Source organism: Anabas testudineus, chromosome 4, assembly GCF_900324465.2.
Source record: "Anabas testudineus chromosome 4, fAnaTes1.2, whole genome shotgun sequence".
Taxonomy (NCBI): Eukaryota; Metazoa; Chordata; class Actinopteri; order Anabantiformes; family Anabantidae; genus Anabas; species Anabas testudineus.
The window spans coordinates 24,767,770-24,782,662 of NC_046613.1; the positions used below are offsets into that span (position 1 = coordinate 24,767,770).

Here is a 14,893-nt window from a genome sequence, read left to right on the forward strand (position 1 = left end):
TAGCGTTCCTAGTCAACTCAAATGTAGTAAGGTTGAGATCAGATCTCTAAACTTAATGTTGAAACAGCAAAGAGAGCCACAAACTGTTGAAACAGTTTTAAAATAACACTGTTCTAAAATATCACTGTATCCTGTAGGATTAAGATTTCCTTTCACTGGACCTAAGAGGCTCAAAAACAGAGGACAGAAGTACGTCCACATGCTTTGGACATGTTGTGTGTATTCTTGTGTATTTGATACACAAAGTTGGTTCAGGTTGGGCAGTCAAAACATTCTTCCATGTGATAGCCTCCTTGTGTGGACTACTTCTTAATTTCAGTTTTAACAGCACTAAGTCAGTTGCCTTTGCTCTGCTCTCTTTACACTACGCTCCTTCTCTCTTACAGTAGTCCTTCACCTTTGGCTACATACCTAGTAGTGAAGTTTCACTCTCCAACAGGGGTTTCGGAAACAGTAAAATTAGTCCTCACTAGAATAATACATAAACGTCTGTCAGAGCTGATTTAGGCTGTGAGAGGACGTGTACGTCTGAAAACTGATCGTCATTCTTGGCTCATCTCCATCTCCATGTTATGTTATTTGGATTGTGAAATGGTTCAAGTTGGACTGATTATAATGTCGGACCAGGACATACTGTTTGACTGAATGTGTTTTGACTTTGACAGTTTACTTTGTATACTACTTCAGGGGTGACGGATTGGGCTATTTTAATGACAGCTCCCAGCTGGAACCTCAAAATGATTTCAGTTTTCAAAATCCACTTACAGATAAATGGAAGCCTTTTTCTCTCTCCCTCATAATGTGCTTCTCTAGTTTCTCCCAGTTCCATGGCTTGGTCACACATTTCAAGATTGGGGCCCTGTGCATGAACATCATCGAGCATGAGCTGAAGAGGTATGACCTCTGGCAAGACGAGCTGCAAAAGAAGAAGAAGGCCTATATCCTGTCCTGAGTCATTCAGCTGAAGGATTTCTGCTGTGAAAGCTTCTTTATGTCTGATATGAAATCTTAAAATAATCTTTTATTTTATGTGTATGGGAGTTCTAAAATTTGTGGGGGTTATTTATGAGACACAGTCTAATGTTTGATCCTTGACTGATTTCACATGAAGAATTCTCTGATAACCAAAATCTAAAGAAGGAACATGAGAAGTCTTTCAGAAAGTACCAGAGCCTTCTGATAAAGCAAGAGCAGCTTCTCACAGGTATTGGGAACTTTCTTAACATCTGAGAATGCAAATATTATTCCAGCACTCTCAATACTACCATGTACTGGGGGGGGTTATTGATTGAATGTCACACTAATTTAATTACAGTCCAGTTGAGGTGTTTTTTGTGTTTTTTGTTTTTTGCCATCAGTTGCTCTGTGTCTGCTGCTGAACCTGGCTGAAGACACTCGCACAGAGCTAAAGATGAGGAACAAAAACATTGTCCACATGCTGGTGAAGATTCTTGACCGGGAGGATGAAGAGCTGCTGCTGGTGGTTATCTCCTTCCTCAAGAAGCTCTCCATCTTCCTGGAGAACAAGAACGACATGGTAAGACAGGAAAGGATGGAGTAAAAGTGGGTGGAAGGTAACTGTACACATGAAGATATGTAAACTTCATATTTATATTTATATTTATAAATATAAATATACATATAAACTTCATATTTATATTTATATTGGGGGCAGTCTAAAGGCATTGATATGCTGTATACCTGCTCCTAACTTCTGCTCTGATTTGATGACCAGCTAAGCCTTGCGAACCACATCTCCTCCATCTCGCTCGCATGTAGGTTTGCCATCAGCAAAATCAGAAAAATGAAATTCTACCTCTCTGAATATTTTATCCAGCTCCTTTTGCAGGCACTTGTCATCTCTCGTCTTGACTATTGCAATGTCCCATAATGCACAATCAAACCTCTTCAGATGGTTCCAAATGAAGCAGCAGGTCGATGGCCATGTCTGGCCCATGTATTTGAAACACAAGAACATCATGGAGGCATCCGATGTTGATGTTCTGCAGCTAGATGGAACTTTGTCAAAGGAACAGCTGTTGACCTTTGACCGGCCATTTTAGAATATTTAAAAAGGACATGTCCTACCATTCATATCTGCACTGGCCTCCAGTGACTGGATGATAGAATAAACTGCCTAACTGTCTCTCTCCACAGTCTCACTCATAATATTCCGTACCTTATCTGGCTCTTATGTCACAAAATACTTTTTTTCTTATGGCACTATGCTTCAAATATCTTCTCCCCGACTTCGATATGTTTAGTTTGTACCTCATTTGTAAGTCACTTTGGATAAAAGTGTAACTAAATGAAAAAGTGTGTTTGCTTGTGAATGAATAGGATGATGGATGGTTCAGCCCTGATGTACATTTAAACCTCAACCCCACCCAGCACCTTAGTAATAAACTGAAAGCCAAGGCTATCACCCCAGATTTAATTAAGTTATTGTTGGAGAAGCTCAACCTAACTGTTCTGTCTTTAAAATTCATGGTATCGTGAGTTTTTTTTTTTTTTTTTTTTTAAGGGTGGTTTATACTGTACCAATAGAATCAATCACCTAATTAGACGTTCTTTACATCTCTAATTAACGTGCAATGTTTTGTGTCATTTAAACTCAATTAGTCATATTTAAAGCAAACAAATTCCTTATCTGTTCTGTAAAATACTCCAAAGGTCATTTTGACAAATAGCTGTAGCTCTGTACAAATGGCAACTGAAACCACGCTTATCAAATTTCAATTTAAAAAAATGCTTAGAGGGGCCACTTTTGGCCACGTGTCCCACTGTGCTCGTCTAGCAACCTCACTGCTCCGACTTTCCCTAATCCAGCACCACCTGGTTCCAATCTCATTCAGTCTGTGGGTCTTTATCAAAGCCAGACCCTGTTAGGAACTGGTTTTATCTCCTTGTTTCCCCTTCACTGTATCTTTGATTCAGATTAAAGAACCCTTCAGGGGGTTTAGGCCCACTGAAGCATGTGTCCAGCACGAAAATAGTGGTTTCAACACTTTGACTCTGTTGAATATATCAGTTTAGACAAGGGAAACAATTTCTTTCCATTTAAGGGAATGGATGTTCAATTGATTAAAAATGATACAGTATGTCATTGAGTTTTCTTTACTCAGCAAACATGTTGTGACTTTCTCCTGATCAGATAAAACTTCAGCACAGTCTGATAAGTTTTTTTTTTTGTTTTTTTTCCTGATGCTGTCACTAATGGAAGGGGAATGTCAGTGGTAATTGACACAAGCTGCAGTTGATTATGCTGCTAAGGTCTGGTTTGTGATGGTGTGACTGGAGGTGGTTTTGCAAACAGTAGCAGTGAGTGCATTTTAACTGGGAGCAGGTTGCGTCACCGTCATGTCTGGCTGCTGGGAGACCACAGGAGAGCGAAGCGAACATATTAACACACAGCAAAAGACTGGTACTTAACTGTCACAGTGACGACACGTGCATGCAGTAGAAACACTTCCACACATCAGAGATACAGCAGCCATGCCATGAAGGAAATGTTTGTACTATTAAATTGCATGTTTGGCTGCTGCTAAAGCAAACAGCTCTCTGAAGAAGTCAGAAAGGTGAAGGCAGAAGTGTATCACTCTATTCTATTACAGTGCATTAATTGGCTCGTTTCCCTGTCCATGTGGACATACAACACCCACTCAGTCATCATTTTCATTTCAGTAAGGCAGTAAAGTCACAATCCTGTCTTTTAAGATTAACCCAGAAAATCAGTTTTACAGTGAGGTCGTATGCACCTTAACCTAATGGAAAAATAGAGATAACTTGCATTGTGAAAATGGACCATTTGGTCTCTTATCTGTAGTTTTGACAACTATCTTTTGTTAAAAGGAAAAAGCATGTTGTAGAAAACCATGTCTTAGGATCTGTACTGATCAGTGAAACACCCATTCCTGTATATAGTTTTAGAAATGAATATTCCTTCACTTACAAGTACTTCAGAGGCATCTGTGTTGTCCACAGGCTGAAACATTTGCTGTTGGGAAGTTGGCCCGGCTGGTTCCCTGCGAGCATGAGGAGCTCCTGAGCACCACCTTACGCCTCCTGCTCAACCTTTCCTTCGATACTTCGCTGCGCAGCCAGATGGTCCAGGCCGGTCTCGTTCCCAAACTCTCCTCACTGCTTGGTAATCAATCTGACTGCTAACTACTGATTGTGTGTTAGTGTTCCCCACTGTTTGTTTGTTTTTGCCTTTATTGCTGCAGATATGTTTATACTGATTTATTGTGTGTGTCTCTGTGTGTTTATGGCTGGGCCTGTACTCTATTTGCTACTGTATCAGGGGAACTATTATATCAGGTTTTTACTGACAGAAACACACACGTCATGAGAAACCCTCTTACACCATTAGCCTGCAATAGAGCCTCTAAATTAACCTGTAAAGGTAGTACTTGAAACAGTGCTTTTTGGAGGGTACTTCCTAAAATGCTGGTGCACATGATTGCAGTGTTATCTTATCCACAGGGTCATGTGACATGTCAGAAGCATCTTTGACAGACCTTTTGAAGCCTCTCAAGGGGAGGCTCGGGTAACGGTGCATAATTAATATAATATATTTGTTAGAATAACATGCCAGAGCCTCTGCACAAATGTTGTTTTTGTAGGAGGAGGCCAGAGAGGTGGAGGTCTTCAGAGATTTAGGCAGAACTGTTTTTTGAGAAGTGACTGGTGGGGGTTGCTCATTCAGGAAGCGAGGTGCACACATAATATAAGTTAACACTGAAATATCACGCTTGCTCACAGTTTTGACACTGTTGAGTTTCCCTGTATTTGTGTATTTGCGTCTGCGTGTAATTCTCTCTGTATGAGACCTGAGGTGCCATTAATCATCCGCTCTCACTGCCAGCTGTCCTCTTTTGAACTGACACACTCTGCATGAGCACTCTGGTCTTATCTCTAAAGAGAGAGGACAGGGAGGAGGCTGGTCTGTCAGCTTCCACTCAGTCTAAGTCCAGACCTGGACTTGGGTCATGACCTCTGATAAGATGAAAGTGGAGAGGGAGCCTCCACTTGGCACCATCACCTTCAACTTGATCCATTCCTCCAGCACCTTAACTCTACAGAAAATGGTATATTCCACTTATCCAGCTGCATTTTCTTCTTTTTTATTGTTCACCATTATAGTTTGTGTAAACAGTTTGACAACTTGCTGGTCACCAAAACTTAATTAACAATTTTGGATTGTTAATGAAATTATTTAGCAAGCAAAAAATCTGATTTCTGGTTTTTATCTTGTCTTGGAAACAAAGTGTTTATAGTTGTTCTGAACAGTCACGGGTCGAGTGATAAACCAGCTGTCAGGGAGAGGGAGGAGAAGGAGACATGATAACCTTTAAAACTTTATTTTCCAAAAGGCCAACAAGAAAGTGAAGAGAAGTCCATACCCTGGTTTCTTTCTCACCTCCGCCCAGCTGGTTAATCACTGAGTGAGGTGGATGGGAATGTCCGATCGTCTGTTTTGCAAAGTTACAGGAAGGGTCAAACGCAGACCCCCCCGACGTCAGAAGGGTGTGGGTGGAGGGTTTCTGACATTATCCTTTCTAACCCACATAGTGAGGTGCCATTCTTAGAGATTGAATATTGTTAAATTAGAAAAGACTTTAAAAATTACTAGATCTGTTTGGAATTCTCATAATCCAGCAGTCCATGCTTTGTGTGTCCGTAGTTATAAACTGTATATATGTTTAGGTTTGAACACAAAGACTAATATGTTGAAATCACTCTTCGGGAAATTACATTGAGCATGTAACACTTTATCTGACATTTTATAGACTACATAAAAATATGGTCTATGGGTTGATTAAATAATAAAAAATCATTAGTTGCAGCTTTTCCAGTGTTGACACTCACCACATTTTGTGTTATATGATGCAACATGTTGGAAAGACAAATTACAGTGTAAAGACAAATTAGGACACTTGAGTAGGGTGGCAACCATTTTAAAAGTATTTTACCCTGTTATGTGGTGTGTGATGTCTATGAAGACCAAACCCAGCTTGCTTATGAATCCAGAAAATGCAATAACAATGTAGCAGACCTGTCCACAAACCAAGCCCAGACGGCTCTTAATGTGTGCGGGAGTAATTTTACGAAGGTTAGGCGGTTTTAAATCAGACTGGGGTGTAATTGGAGTTTAGCTCTCCCACTAACTGCCCTGAATAGTCTAGTTAATTCTTAACAGTTCCCCCTCACCTTTTTTTTTTTTCCTCCCCCTCTTTTGCCCCAACACCACTAGTGTTTTGAATAGTTAATGGCATCTCTCTCTTTGCCCATAAAGGATCCTCCATGTTCCTACCAGCGTAGTGAGGGAGTTCTGCGGCTCTAGAGGAGCTTATTGCCTCTCAGTGCATGTGCTCGGTTGTTTTTCATGTGCATTTTAAGGTACTGGTTGAGGTAAAGGATCGCTAATGAGAAGCACATGTTCAGGCCAGTCGCTTGCTATGCAGCCCGAGCAGCGTAGCTTTAACTTATTAAAGGCAGTAAAATTGATGCTTCCTCCTGTTTTCCCAATTAAAGTCTCTCCTTGGCCCTCTCTCCCACATGTGATCCTAGGGGTTCACTGAGAACATCTGGATCTAATACTCGGCGATAAGGTTCCCCTTATGACCAGTGACCGAACATGGCTGGGACCAGTTTTAACTGGACCGCGTTGCAGCTTTGGAGGCGGGTTGGCATTACAGGAGGTCTTACAGTGGTTTGGATCCAATGAAGAGCGTCTCTCTTAACACTTCACTTAATGAAAAGTCCCCGGGTCACACTCTAGTCTGAACTCTATTAGTTCTCCCTTTCTTGCTCCTCCTCCAGGCCTTCAGTCCCCCAGTGAGGGTCAGAGGTCAATCTCATAAAGGTCCTGGGCTCACTGACAGTCTAACACTCAATCCATTCTGTCTTTATCTAGTGTATGCTGCTGCTGAGAACTGATAAGCTCTCAATAGTGTATTGACAGGCTAAGTGCTCATTTTATTAGACAAACCTTAAATTGCCAGGCCCCAAATCACACAGAAGATTTTCTTTATAGCTTTTATCAGTTTGTATTCCTGCAGATAGTTATGATTATATGTAATGTAAGAGGTACAAAGTGAACAAACTAAAACTACTAAAATATATCCGCTTAAATTCCATCTGAATGTATCTCTGACAGTGTCATTACTCTGGTCTGTCTAGAATACCTGGGTCACTTTTCCTGGTAAAAAGTGTTTTTATTTATTTATATCTTTTTTAAATAACTGTTGTTTTTGTTGTTGTCAATAAATCCTCTGTCTTGGTCCTAAACCAAGAATGTGTTAGTCACTAGTCCCTCTGTCAGTACATTCTGACTTTCCTACCCCATCTGTGGCTCTTGGCCCTGAGGCCACTGGTTCCTACCAAAGACTCTTAAAGAATCTTAAAATGTATCTTACAAATACAAAGTGTTTTTGTTTAGTTTGTTAAAGCTCTGTAATTCTTTTTAACAGTTAATAGCTTTTATCCAACAAACAGCAAAAAATCATCTACAAATCTACATTTCTGTTTTCAGTAGTGTTTTACTTAATGTTTATGGGTTAATCCATTGAGTATTTGAATTGTAGTACATGATTTTATATTACATGATATTTTAAGATTTGGTCAAAAAAACGTGAATGTAAAAGTGTTTAGGGTAATGAAGGAACATTGCAACAGTGCAACAGTGGGGCTCAATCAATACCGTACTTAGTGGGCACTAACACTGCACTGATATGAAGGACCATTTCTTTAATGCTGTCAGCATCACAAATTAAATTCCATTCACTTCCACTATATTAGTATGGATGCAGATATCTTAAACTAGAAAGTGAAAATTCAAATTTCATTAAAATCGTGCAGGTTTCATCCGGTATTGCATAGATTGTTTTTGTCTGCTTGGCAAAAGACGTGACAGGCTGCAGTCAAGTGCTGCAGATTCTGGTCTAAATGCCAAATGACCTCCACAGGAATACCGTTTTAAAAAGGCCATTCAGTCCATTAATATTTTCAAAAAAACACATTGCTCTCCTAGATGTGGTCATTGGCATCTCAGAGAGCATTACGACACAATCATTTATTCATCCATTGACTCTCCTCCTCCTCTGTTTATGTTACAGCTGACGAGGGCCAGAGACAGCTCAGCATGTGCATTCTGTACCACATCAGCATGGACGACAGATTCAAGTCCACATTTGCCGACACAGACTGCATACCGCAGGTAAGACTGGCTAATGTATGCTGCCAGCAGACCAAGACACATTGGCATCAGCAGCTAACAGCACCCGGGAATTAAAAGATGAAAACAAGAGCGAGAGGGAACTGCACACCACTTGTGGAACCACAATCCACCAGAGGACTGCTGCTTAGTCTTCACTCTTGCTGTAATGACAAGTGTGTTTTTTTTTCTTTTTTTTCCTGTAGTCCTGTAAACATTCTTTGCACTAGTTCTGCCTTTTTTCTGTCACAAAGTAGCACAGAAACAGAACCATTTGTCCAAAATAAAATTCTTCTGATCATAAACAATAATTTAACGATGGAAGCTCCGACCCCTGATCTCTTTTAGCTTCAAATTGTAACATTATTGGTCCCTGTTGTTGAGCTCCCTCTTGATTGAGTTGACCCGGTCACTCGTTCCTCTCAACATTAACGATTAGCTAAGTGTGTGCTGTGTTTGTTGAGATTGGGTGTAAATGCTAGCCACATGTGGTCAGGGGAGTAGGCTATTTGTTTAGAAGGGCACATCGGCAGCATATCTGCAACTCGGTCTCCTGAAGTAGAAAAGATGCTGGCTAGCAGCATGACCAGGATGTGATCTTTGACCTTGCCCTGAGGCCTGCTCACTCCATCTCTTGCTCAGAGTAAGTCTACACACTTGGTGCATAATCATGGAAACACTGGTCATCTGTTTCAGTATCAAGAAGAAAAACAAAGCTTGGAAAATGTATATTCCTGCTAAATAAAGGTCACACTCTGAGTGACAGTGCTCTGATTGTGTGAGGCCATAGCTAGTATTGACAACATTAAAATAATTAAGAAAACTTTATCTGCCGCCTGAATGTGATGACAACAAATAACTTTAAATCTTATAAACTAAATAGTGTTTGTACTAAAGTATAGGGGATGATGCATCGCAAGAGAGAATAGTAGAATTCAACCAGCTGCTCACCAGATGTTTGCTGTGATGAATATTTAGTTGTTTTTGACTCAAAGTTGTTTCTATTTTTGTGATATGTGGTGTGTGGATGGAGATCCTGACAAAAAGGTCATATTAGATTTGAACATTTTTATCCAATTTCATCGTCCAGCTTGCTGCAAAACCTTCCTACTTTTCCTATTCTCCATGTCCCCCAGTCTGTTGAGTTGGTAAAAACACATCCCTAACAAACTACTACACATTTTTCCTTCTTTTATTCCCTCTCACTTGTTTGCTAATCACCTATTTTTACTTTTAGGACCTCTCTCTTTTATCACTTTCCCAGGCTAGTGACTGACCTGCCCCTTTCCCCTATTCCTACTTTTAATGGGGTCACCATTTGGTGCTGGATGTGGAGTTTCCAGGGCAGGGATGTCATGAGTGAAGGAGGAGTGGTTACAGAGGTGGAGGTAGAGGTGGCAGTGTTGGTCAGACTGTAGCGTGGCACTGTGGCCCTAACGGGGCCTCCGGTGGCTGTCTGTGGTAAATAAGCTGAGGCAGGTGCCAGAGAGTCTAGACGGGGCTGATTTTGGGGTCCAGGGCCTCTGGTATGTGATACCTAACCCAGGCCTGGGCCAACCTTTCTCTCACTCTCTCTGATTCCTGACTCCTCACAAGGAAGCAGTGCACCACCACCCCCCCAAGCTCAAAGCTTTTCCTGTTTAATGTTAAATCAGTGCAGCGGAGATGGATGGATGGATGGAGGGAGGGAGGGAGGAGGTTAGTGTTTGGGAGGTTAGGGAGGGAAGCTTGACTTCTCTTTATCTGCTGCTCTCTTTCTCTTTTTAAATCAAATTCACACTTGTCATCATTTTCTGAATTCTTTTCTTCGATCGTCAGCCTTCGTCTTGATCTCTCAGGAGTCAAAACCTGCTAACTGGCTTTAGCATGATTGGAGGAGATGCAGAGATGCTCATTTTAAATCAGTGTTTTTTTGTTTTTTGTAAACGACCAATTATAACTAGAAACACAAATATACACAGCATGAAGAAATGTTGCCTGTCTTTTGGCTTACTCATTACCTTCTCTTACTTTTTAAGCTCACTATAGCTAAAGAGCAGATGTGGTTGACCAAAAGATTCATCAAGATGACACATTGGTCACATGAGTATGGGGTTACTCTTCAGGCTTTGTCATCAAGAGACTGTGATTCACTTCAAGTCTGAGTCCAGAAAACATAAAAACAAACAGACCAGTTTCCCAGCACTTTACATAAACACACTAATATGAAGTGTGTTGATTTTAACATGATGAGCAGATGAATACTTACAGAATGTATATTATACATTATGTTAGCCTCAGTGATGAATGAACTGGTTAATTGACGTCTGGAAACTCTTGACAGCTGATGAAGATGGTGTTTGACTGTGGAGAGGAGAAGATGGATGTTGAGCTCATCTCACTCTGCATCAACCTGGCTGCTAACAAGAGTAATGCCCAGGTCATCTGTGAGGGTAAAGGAACGGATGAACAGATATATGGACATCGAGAGATTAGGTAGATTTAATGTCTAACTTCTCAAATGTGCTTTCTTCTGTGCTGCCTTAGGTACTGGTCTCAAGATGCTGATGAAACGTGCCGTGAAAATGAAGGATGTTCTGGTTATGAAGATGATCAGGAACCTTTCTCAGCACAATGGCCCAACTAAAAGCCTCTTTCTGGTCAGTATTAAAACCAGTCCTGTCAGAATGAAAAAGCCTTCAGAACATAACAGTTATTATACCTTGTTGTATGCTGTATTTTGATACACTCGTCAGTTTATATAGTTTAGTTTTCTATCTTACCTCACAATCACCAAATTAGAATTATCAAGTAAAAGTTCTACCAGTACAAACAGGAGCAGCTAATGCAACATGACTTCATTTATAGTCATGTGAACATCTAGGCTCAGGTGTAGCTTCCAGCTACTGTGACTGACTGATTCCAGTTTTCCAGTTGAACCACCTACAGTACTGACATGGTTTTCATACCCCTGTTACAATGACACTGCTCCATTGTTATAGCAGTTTGTGTTTCACTAGTTTGTTAAACTTGTTTGTCTTCTAGGACCATGTTGGAGACCTTGCAGCTCAGATCACCGAGGAGGAGACTGAGGAGTTTGTGATCGAGTGTCTCGGCACACTGGCCAACCTGACCATCCCTGACCTGGACTGGGCACTGGTGCTCAAGGAGTACAACCTGGTGCTGTACTTGAAGGACAGACTCAAACCAGGTGTTTGTAAAACACTGATTGTGCCACAATTGAACTGTCTTAGTGTAGAGTTTTAAGGTTCAAATGCCTTTGCAGTATCTCTCAAACCCACTGGATAGCCGAAGAGGAAAACAATCTGTGACAGACTTGTAGGATTGCTCTGCCAAAATCTGCTTTGAAACACAAAGGTCTGGTCTCTCCCATGCCCCTTTTCACCTCCTTTCCTAAATCACATTATCAGTGACTTGTCAGTAGACATAGAGGACGTGAGGACAGAGAACAGTCAGGAGGGTCTAAACGTTATCGTTACCTTTAATGACTGCTGACCTCACCACCCTGGCTCTTCCTTTTTTTTTTTTTTTTTGTTGTATTTATCAAAGCAGAAGTGAAACTCCAGTGAAATATTTGAATCTTATTTAATTGGCTGTGCCTGGAACAACAATGAAAATGACTTCAGATTGTAGTTTTCCAGAATGCATCACAATAAGGCATAGCAGTCAAAGCACTAAGAACAGGCAGATGTACTGTATATTAATAAAGAACATGGTTTTCTGTGGCTCAGCTCTCAGTTCGGTTCATATAGCACAGTCAACTTGTACTGTTCCCTGATGCCAGGTTCAGCTGAGGATGACCTCATTCTCGAGGTGGTGATCATGATCGGCACTGTGTCCATGGATGATTCGTGTGCAGCCATGCTGGCCAAGTCTGGCATCATTCCTGCTCTCATTGAGCTGCTCAATGGTAAGAACCATTTCCTGTGCTTTGGTATTTTATAAGGTTTTGGGGTTAGGAAGCAAAATTTACAGCCCAGTTTGTGGTTGATCATACATGACACAAGTTCCACTTCATAGTCTTTTGCTAATAGTAATGACTTAAAAATAGAAAAGAGAGCTTAGTGTTGGTGAGCATGAATGTCTTCTGAGCAACATTGTACTTTCCATGTGTGTTTATACTTTGGAATCAGTGTATTTGTCATCCAGGTGTATAAAGTATTCATTGATGCTGGATGAGCTTCATAAAAAAATTAAAAAAAATTTTCAGTTTGTGCTTGAAGAATGCAAATGTACATCATAAACTTTGCACAATGGATTTGAAAGTTGAAAAAGAAGCTATAGAGCTTTGAAAAAACAAGGATATAAAACTAGGACTGTAATTCAAGATAAACTAAGACAAAAGTTATAAAAAAAAAAAAAAAAGTTGAACAAAACAATTAGACAGGTCCTGCAAAACCAAGCTACAACACAGACTGGACTCCTCAGATCTAAATACGATGGGGTGTAATACACTTTTTTTTTTTTTTTTAATCTCAGCTCAACAGGAGGACGATGAGTTTGTGTGTCAGATTGTCTACGTCTTCTACCAGATGGTTTTCCACAAAGCTACAAGAGACGTCATAATCAAAGACACACGTATCCTTTGACTAATTTCTGAAGTATTTAAAACTTTTCTCTGCCGTGAGATGAGATACAGTCGGAGAGCAGGTGATATTCAAAGCTGCCTGTAATTATACTTCCTTTTTTATCTGTGGACATATTTAAGCAGGAAAGTCTTTTAATTAACAGTGGTTAATATAGAAAGTTGTTTCTTCAGCCACAGAGCACAGTTCTCTTCACTTCTCTTTTAATGACATAGTGGCACATTCCCATCTTTCCCCCTTCCTATTGATTAATGGTAGGCAAATAATTGATTAAGCATCAGTGTCCCAGAGAAGATTAAATGTTTTCTTTCCTTGAATCCTAATCAAAGAAGCCCCTGCTTACCTCATTGACCTGATGCACGATAAGAACGCAGAGATCCGCAAAGTCTGTGACAACACGCTGGACATCATTGCTGTGAGAAACCAGTTGTTTGTTTTGCATGATTTCAATTTTATTAATTCAGCTCTTTACACAATTACCAGCTGTAGGAAAAATGACAATGCTCATGTAACAGTTCACTACTCTATAGTTTAAGTGTCAGTAATGTACTCAGCACTTGCACAATAATTAATATTTTTGTTAAAACGCTCATAGAAGCAGTTCTAGTGTCTGTTGAGAGATGCTGCTGCCTCCCATTTGCCCTAATTCCTGTCACTGTGTGCACTGCAAAAATGTATTTATAGCTATTTGAAAGAGACTTTAATCAAGCAAAACCATAAGGAGAGAGACAAATGTAATAAAATGCCTGAAGACAGTATATACAACTGCAAGAATAGACAAAAAATATTAAGATAGAAAAGCACAGAACATCATGAAATTAAACAGATGTTTTGGTGGGACCAAATATGGTGACCTGTTCTGTCAGGTTGGTGGGCAGAGGTTGTTCAAAACCTTGACAAGGAATCATTTGATCTGTGCTCATGCTTCAAATGACACATCTGCCAGTCATAAAACGTTTATGTATGTAAGACAAATATGTCCTTTCACTCAGGTATTATCATATTAAAAGTCAGTAATTCCTCCATTATTCTTATACAGCTAATTTCACTGAACATGTGCTTTCAGCTCTGACGGGATGCTGACATACAGTCAAACACCTAACCTTCTCTTGATCGGCTCTAGTCAAATTTGACATCAGTGTTTAACTAACCAATGAATTCCTGAATCACCCTGTGACTGACAGGTGTGGTCAGCTCCCAGTCAGTCTGTGATCGCTGCCAGACCTCAGATCAGTGTAATTAGCTGTAGATTATAACCAGGCAGAGTAGCAGGGCAAAGGAAGTGTTTCATTGAAATTATCAGTGAGACCTATTAAGTTGTGAACCACATGAAAGGCAGGCGGCGGGGGGCTCTGGAATGTGTCAGCAGCTGGACAGCAGAGTGGGAGAGAAAGCAGAGCTGTGGACACAAACACACAATCATTACTCCTGGGCTGTGCGGGATCCTTTTGGCAGCACACGCCATAACTGCAGTCCTGAAATGTTCGCCTTTGATCATTGTGGCCCTGCTCATGTACAAACACACACGTGGCTTTACAAGAACCTTTGTAGGTACTCCAAGTGGGACCGGGGCCTAATTCTATATTCTTATTTTTGTCCAGCCCATATTTTCAGAGGTAAATGTTGAAAGGTGCCCTCAACCGTTGTGCTCTTCCCCGTCTCTGTGGTGATGAGCTCATTGAGTTAAACTGGTAATAACTGATTACAGATATTAAACTGATTTAGTAACATACTTTCTCAGTCAAAACCTGAGTCATGAAGCTGTTTCAGATGCTGATGATTCAGTTTGGTAACAGTATGCGTCACTGCTACTCCACTGCGTATGGTGGTAGGAGGGTGGACGTTTCTCTGTGACCATCAATGGGCCCATTTCAGCCTGGGGCCTCGGGTGCCTGTCAGGGCCCGCGGGGCTCTGCTTTGCATCTGAATGATTAATCTTTTGGGCCAGGGTGCTGCAGTCTTAAAGGCCACCTTTATCGTTCCCCTTTTAACCCCTGCAGAGAAAAGAAAGCAACTCTGTGGCCGTCTTCCACCGAGCTACGCACGCAAGCAACCGAGCCAGCCAGGCTGAGGTTTTTATTAGCTGTGG

General features: G+C 40.8%; 1 protein-coding gene across 1 annotated transcript in view; it reads left to right on the plus strand.

Annotated features, from left to right (window-relative positions):
• Positions 1-14,893, plus strand: part of kifap3a (kinesin-associated protein 3a) — a 31,549-nt gene that overhangs the window by 8,305 nt on the left and 8,351 nt on the right. The window contains exons 7-17 of the mRNA XM_026344869.1: positions 814-938; positions 1,106-1,204; positions 1,359-1,537; positions 3,985-4,147; positions 8,121-8,221; positions 10,542-10,650; positions 10,745-10,857; positions 11,243-11,408; positions 12,003-12,128; positions 12,698-12,796; positions 13,134-13,219. Of these exons, the coding sequence (XP_026200654.1) occupies positions 814-938; positions 1,106-1,204; positions 1,359-1,537; positions 3,985-4,147; positions 8,121-8,221; positions 10,542-10,650; positions 10,745-10,857; positions 11,243-11,408; positions 12,003-12,128; positions 12,698-12,796; positions 13,134-13,219 (1,366 nt within the window). The remainder of the gene's footprint in view (positions 1-813; positions 939-1,105; positions 1,205-1,358; positions 1,538-3,984; positions 4,148-8,120; positions 8,222-10,541; positions 10,651-10,744; positions 10,858-11,242; positions 11,409-12,002; positions 12,129-12,697; positions 12,797-13,133; positions 13,220-14,893) is intronic.